The sequence below is a fragment of the Otolemur garnettii genome, unplaced genomic scaffold, assembly GCF_000181295.1.
Source record: "Otolemur garnettii isolate 467f Iridium unplaced genomic scaffold, OtoGar3 scaffold00079, whole genome shotgun sequence".
Taxonomy (NCBI): domain Eukaryota; kingdom Metazoa; phylum Chordata; class Mammalia; order Primates; family Galagidae; genus Otolemur; species Otolemur garnettii.
This window is the reverse complement of record NW_003852474.1, coordinates 5,467,182-5,474,304: the sequence shown is the minus strand read 5'-3', so window position 1 is coordinate 5,474,304 and position 7,123 is coordinate 5,467,182. Positions and strand designations below refer to the sequence as shown.

The 7,123-nt window shown below is 46.5% G+C and overlaps 1 protein-coding gene across 1 annotated transcript in view; it reads left to right on the top strand.

The window, feature by feature from the left end:
- Positions 1-5,220, top strand: part of IL1RL2 (interleukin 1 receptor like 2) — a 48,309-nt gene extending 43,089 nt beyond the window's left edge. Inside the window, 1 exon segment of the mRNA XM_012807923.2 lies at positions 5,100-5,220. Coding sequence (XP_012663377.2) covers positions 5,100-5,220 — 121 coding nt within the window.
- The last annotated feature ends 1,903 nt before the right edge of the window (positions 5,221-7,123 follow it).

Below are 7,123 nucleotides of genomic sequence, written 5' to 3'. Positions count from 1 at the left end.
TTGTTTGTTCATTTGCTTTGATTGGTGCTACTTCTTTAGGAAAGACCGAGCTCCTCCAGATGGCCCTCCTTCTCAACTGGTGACTCACGGACACTCATGGGCACTTGCTGAGCACTGGGTAGACTCATCATTTGGGCCCCTTGGGAAGGTCACAGGAGGTTGTAGCGGTGGCAGTTGAAATGTCAGAAAGTTTGTCCATGACAGAGGTCCCATGCAGCCTGAGATGGGGACTGTTGAGGGACAGCAGGAGAGCAGTGTAGGGCTTGGGGGTGGCTGACAAGGATGGCCACACTTTGTCCTTGCCTGTCCAGCGTGCACGGGATTGGTTCTCAGTCAGGGTCATCGTGTCTGTGTCTCTCTCACTCTGCCAGTGCAGATAAAGAGCTGTGAGCACGGTCTTAGCACGTCGCTACTGGGAGGAACTTAGAGGTCACCTAGATCAGTGGGGACGCAGTGGGATGTAACCCTTTGGTCACCCTCCTAGTGGGCTGATGGTTCGAGGGACTGTATCAGTCAAACCAAAGAATTCATTTCCTTTTCTTGTCAGATACCTAGGTCACCCAGAATTCTGGTTAGCATGTGAGAGATAAATTAGCACACAGAGATGCTACGATTCTCGTCCGAGGAAGATGATGTACACATCTAACGAGAACGTGCACCCTTGTCAATGTATGATTTAATGACTCACCAAGGTTTTTAATACTAGCAATTGCTGTAAATCCTCATCATTACTTTCCAGGATCCTAATTTGAGGAAATTAGATTTAGTCTAATCCTCGCAAGCTAGAGTTCAACACTGAGGCTTCCTGAGTGGCCCTTAATAAGGGCTGGAATGGAGCCAGCCCCTAGGCAGGCTGGGCAGGTTTTGGGGAGAGTGGGGGCATGGGAGTGAGCTGGGAGAATTGTGGCTCAGGGGTGGAGTGGGGAGTAGGACTGGTTGAAGGGAACGGTACCCCTTATTCATGGGTGGTGTTTGGTGTCCAGTGGATTCATAGGTGCTCAGGGGCCCACTCCTCTCTTTTAAAAAAATTATGTTCCACGTTTGTCATCTTACTTATTATCCCAATTTGACATAGGGCCACTCTTCATAAAACTTTTATTGCAGTAAAATATATGGACATAAAATATACCGTGGTAACCATTTGAAAGTGTACTTATTCAGTGTCATTAAGGAAGCTCACCTGCTGTGCAGCCATCACCACCATCTGTCTCCCGTTCATCTTCCCAAACTGAAGCTCTAGTCCCATCATACACCCACCTTCCGCCAACATTAACTCCCTGTCCCTTAGCCCCTGGTTCCCTCTGTTCTGCTTTCTGCCTCTGTGGCCTGAATACAAGGTAGCCCATCTGCATGGAATTGCACATACAGTGTCTGTCCTTCTGTGACTAGCTTATTTCACTTAGCATGGTGTCCTCGTACAGGGAGAGGAGAGCACATAGTCAGTCTCGGGACAGCCCCCTAAGTCATAAGCTCATAAACGGCCCTTCTCATCAGATGTTTGTAATTTTTTGGCATCTCAGCTTATCTCTACAGCAGAGGGATCACAATTCCTCATGAAGGGTTTGCTAGTTTAGTTAAAGTAAGCTGTTTCTCCTGTTGCTCCCATGAGAATGACGACTGTGGCCAATCTGTTCCTCACTCTGCCCCCTCACTGTCTGCTGGTCTTTCCTTCCCTGGGTTGGTCTCTGCACAGGGTCTGCTTGTGTCTGGCTCATGAGACTTTGCCACACCAGGAAGCCACCTGAGAGCAGGTGGCACCATCTCGAGTCGTTTGGCCCCTGGGCAGTAGATTCTGGACCATGTGGGTGAGTGGTCACCAGCTTGTAGTTTGGTATGGATTTGGGGAACCCCTCTACCATTCTGGTTTGGGGGATGTCCCAAGCACCCTGCCCTTTCCCTCTCAGACATTCCCCTAGCAAAGGAGGCAGAATTAGCTGCAGCCTTAGGAAAGGGGGACAGAGACCGACTGGAATGTGCCCTCTCTAAAGGACTCCCTGTGGGATTTAGAAAACAGATTCTCCAATGAGCATCATTTATAAATGAATAACTGAATTTGCAGGACATCGGTTAGGCTGTCAGCAAAGAAGAAAGCCAACCTGTCAGAAAAAAAGAGGTTTCTTCTGAAAAATCTCTGACTTACGCGAGGCCAGCATGGTTGATGAATTCTTCAGCTGGAATTTTATTTTTAAGTCAAAAAGCTTTTCACTCCCCTTTGTGTCTTGAGTTTCTTTTTGTTGGGAAGTTTTGAAGATGTATTATTAATATAATAACATTAATGAGTTATAGTGGCACACTTACATTTTATTTGCTAGCTGTGGTCTGTGAAATGTGCTTTGTTAAAATGTATTTTGTATCCTATGCCAGGGCTCTTCTTCTCAAGGGGACTGCAGTCCCTCGCATTTGGACTGCTAATGGTGCTGTGGTTCTCATCCCACAGCAAAGTCCATCCACCATCTTAGTCCTGTGGCACCAACCAGTGGCTGGAACTAAATGGAGAATACTGCAAAACTCTAGGAACTGATTTTCTAGAGGTACAGAATCAAGGCTTCTGCATGGTTCCCCTTGATTTACTCAGTGCTTTGGCAGGAACTTACACATTTTTGTTTTTTTTTATGCCCGACAGTGAACAAATCAGTAGCATTTGGGTGCATATGGGATTTGACATTCAAGTCTGAGAATTTCTTGCATCAGTTTTGTGCTTCTTGAATGGATGCTTTCTAGTGACTGGTGATCTAAAGAGGAATTGAGTTCAGTGAATCAGGCTGTGTCTCAATGACTCATCTTCCCTGATTCCTGGGACAAATTCATCCGAGACACACCTCGCGCTTAAAGCATGGAAATGAACTGCATGTCACTTCTCGTTGGGGTTCCACTGCCTCCTGGGAAACTGGAGACCTGGAGGCTGTGCACCTAGCAGTTAAGAGCATGAAGGACTTGGGTTTCAACTTACACTTGTGTGGCCCTTGAGAAGCTGGCCAGCTTCCTTGAGGGTCCTCCTCTAGTCACAAGGAGAGACAAAATACCATGTGTGAAGTACAGTGTGGCACAATGAACAGTGATTTATGGGCAGCTTGAAAAAATGGACACACTTGAGAAACTCTGACCATGATATTTAGGGGAAAAAACCAATTGACATGAAATGTTTTGCAGTAGGTGGTTATGGTGGGACCTCTGCTGTCTTTACTTACTGCTAGGTCTTGATGGTGGGGCCCTCAAAGAATTTCAGAGCCTGTTCCCAGGAGGTGGGTGCTATAAATGGCTGGGTGCCAGAGTTAGCCTTCAGGGACAGCTACTCTCTTGAGCAGTATCCCAGCCAGGGAAGTACTTGAAGGAAGCTCCAGGCATGTGCAGCCCCATTTAGCAATGCCATCCCTTCCTGAGCCTCCGGCTCTCTAGGCTGCTCTGCACAGCCTCAAGCCAGCCTTCCCACCTTCCAGAACACATCTAATTGTCCCTTAGGCACTCCCGACTATGAGGCACTGGCAGCCATTCACTGCTAGTTATCTATTAATATTTCATTCCAGCAGTATTTGAGCAAAACTTGCCAATTTTACCTGAAGATTCTGCTTTCTTTTAGAGCCCCCCATAGAGTTTCTATAGCTAGGGCTCAGAGGCAGTCTTTGTTTGGGTGGCAGAGCAGAGAAGAGCGTGACGTAATGTTCATACAGCCTTTTACCAAAGATGGAGAAGTTGTTAATTACCCACCTCGAAGGAAGTGTTGAGTCCTAACAGAGTTGGGGAACAGGGACTGGAATTCTCCCACCTGCCCCCTGAGATCACTCGATTTTATCCACCAGACAGTCCTTCGAATGTGGCTTTCCACGATTTGCACATCTCCTTTCATCTTTGATTTGCACAACTGAACATGAAGATCAACAAACGTAAACATACCAAATGTTTGCCATTTTGAATACTCAAATTCCTACTTCATTTTCAATTTATTAATACAAGTTTCAGCACCTTCATTTGAAAATTTTCTACTAATTTTTAATGAACTAATAGGCATACCATGTATCAGAAATATGAATAATTAAATTAGCCTGGCATCACCATTGAAATGCAGGCAGGTTGGCAGACAATGGCTCAGTAGATGGTCTCAAGTTCAAATTCGCTTAAGAAAAGTTTAGATGTTCACTGATAACCAAAGGCAGGTTGGTTATAAGAAGGCTGAGGGCCACCCTCACTTCTTGCCTGTTCCCCCAGCTAAGGCTGTGTGGACATGGGACATGGGGTCACTGGGGTCCTGGAGTGGGGTGCCGGTGCTGCTGGGGCAGGGACTGAGCGGCAGATAGGGCTGAGAGGGGCGACTGGGTCAGACAGAAGGTGGAGCAAATGCAGGTGTGGAGCCCCGCGGTTACCGTTCAGTTCGCTTTCCTCTGATGACTAAGTTAGCCACAAAACCCACTTCCTTTGATCTCCCCTCAAACACAGTGAGTCTGTTCAGGGGACAGACGGAGTCATGTCTTATAGAGGGTCCAGGGAGGCATGACCTTTCTCCAGAAGATCAATAGAGATGAAAGCTCAGGTGTGAGAGTGCTCAGGACCACAGGAGACCTCGAGAGAAGCTTCCTACCAAGGGTAGAGGGAGGGGGGGAGAGTGAGTGGGGGCCGTGCCCCTAGGGGCCTCCCACCCTCCTCAGGACCTGCCTTGACTCAGACCACTTCCTGCCCTGTCACCCCCTGTCAACCTTTCCTCCGCTCCTGGTCCTGCTTCATATTTATAAACTTTCCTTCAGCACACCCTTGTTTGGTTGATAGATTTAGGCCTGTGACTGGAAAATTAAGAAAATGGAAAATTCTTCCCTGGTTTCCTTCTATAACCAGACAGGATTCTACAGATGCCAAGTCCATGAGGTCAGATTTGAGCTGCTGAGGGGGCCCTGGCTCTGGAGCTGTGGAACGGCAGTCTGATTGTGAGAGGCCATACAACTCCAATGACAGGCAGGTACCCTTACCCTCCGACACCAGGGCACTGCTGAAGAAGGCTGCTGTGTGCCTGAAAACCATTAAACCCTGGTCTGCAGAGAAGCTTCGAGAAGGAGCGTGGAGCTCTGCCTGTCTGCCAAATTCACCTTTCCTCTGAGCTTCTTTTGTTAAAGGCCTCTGTTGCGCTGCTCACCTGTGCTGCTCTGGCACGACCACCTTGAGAAAAATAAGAAAAGAGAAATGGAAGGTGCAGCAGGGCTGTTCCACCAGATGGAGACTTTCTGGTGCCTGTAGGTGGGTTCCAGGCTCCATCTCCCACCGGCTCAGAAAGGGAGAGCAGGTCTGTCCTGATGAGGCCCAAGGAGAAAGGAGTGTATGCTCATATGGGCTACAACTTGCTGGACTAAAGGAACGTGACTGTGTTGCTCTGTGCATCCTCTTCTCTATAGCTGTTTCCTGGGGTTCTAGATATCCAGTTGAGCTCAGACTTAGAGGAGAGATAGATGGGGTGAGAGCTGTCCCCACGGTCATGCTGGGCTCAGCCCTATATGGAAGCCTGGGCTTGGCTGGTATATGCCCTTCACAGTAAAAAGTTAAACTGTAATTATTCAAAATATCAGTAATTCATGAAATGAATTACTTTTTCATTGGGGAGACATACAAAATAATTTTATATGCTTATACCCTGTGAAACTCATAAATTTTTTTTATCAGTTTTGAGAATAAAAACCTTTTTCTACTATAACCAAGTAATTAGCTTGTCCACAAATATTTTTTTCACCTTAAATCTGCTCCCCATGTGGTGGTATCAACTGAAAAATTGGGCAAAACCCAAATTATAATGGTAATTATAGAAAAATGTGAGAATACTGTGCAATCTACAGTCTTTTTTCGTCACTTAGTGGATATAGTGTTGTCAGTGTGAGTCACTGGTGCCTTCTGTTTTCTTGGATTTCTGGATTTATTAATGTTTTCCCTTTAGTCTATAGAACCCGGAGGACCAAAGCTTTATCCCCTGGTGAGTGTTGGAGTCTTGACACCTCTCTGACTCCCTCACTTTTCTGTATTTGCCTCCTGGCCTTTGTTGTTGTTACTGAGATTTACTTTTCCCCACCCCCAACCAACACCTCCAGTTGAGTTCGCATCTTTCTGCAAAATAAAAACATCGTAGTAACATAAGGAGAGAAGCGTGGGCAGAGGCCAGCTGATTATCCGGTATGACATATAGTGTGGCAGGCCAGACCCACGTTTTCATCCTCTCCCTCTTATATATCATCTAGAAGTATCTATTTTTATCTTTTCTTCAGTAAGTTTTCATTCTCTTTCATTCCACAGGGAACCAAACACAAGACTGAGCCAGGAGTGTAGAAATCAAGACTCCCAGGGCTCAGCTGAAATACGGGCAGCCTCTCTCAATGGCTTTCGTATTTTTATAATTGTGAAGGACAATAAGAAATATGTTTTACTCTGAAATTCAGCATACACACAAAGAATATTTTAAAGTTCTGTATTTGTTCTAGTTCCAGTTCATGTTTTCAAAGCTGGTCACAGCTCACTAAATTGTGTTAATGATCAACTTAGGCCTTTCTAGGGCAATCTGAAAAACACAGCTTCCCAGGCTGCTGGTCACCCAGTCCATTATAAGAACTCACTGCTCCCTGGATCAAGGGCCCAACTACAACATGAATTTTACTTTAGAAATGAAAACAGTAGCCTGCGAGGTGGCTCACGCCTGTAATCCCAGCACATTTGGAAGGCCAAGGAGGGTGGATCACCCGAGCTCACCAGTTGGAGATGTTAGGGCCAAAACTATTACCACTGAGAGTCCAGTCTCAAACATGGAAGAAGTGAGTTTATTTTTATCAAGCGTAGGCCTGGGTCACTCCCAAGAGAAAAGCAGAACAGTGGGGAGTGGCCCCTAAACAAAGGCCAGGGAAACTTTTATCCACTTTCTCGCAAGGTACTATGGGTTGCAACAAAATGCTGAAGAAGATGGCTGAGGAAGAAGCTAGTGTCTGGTCACTCATTGGTCAGTAGGGAGGTCTTGGGGTTCCCATAGGCTAACTGCCTTTCAGTGGTTAGGGTCTTAGGGGAATGATAGTGTGTGAACTTTTGATTGGTTGCTACCCCTGGGCTGTAGCTGTATCCTGATTCGATTTATGACCTTGGAGCTTCCTGCAGCTCTTGCCTCCTCCCC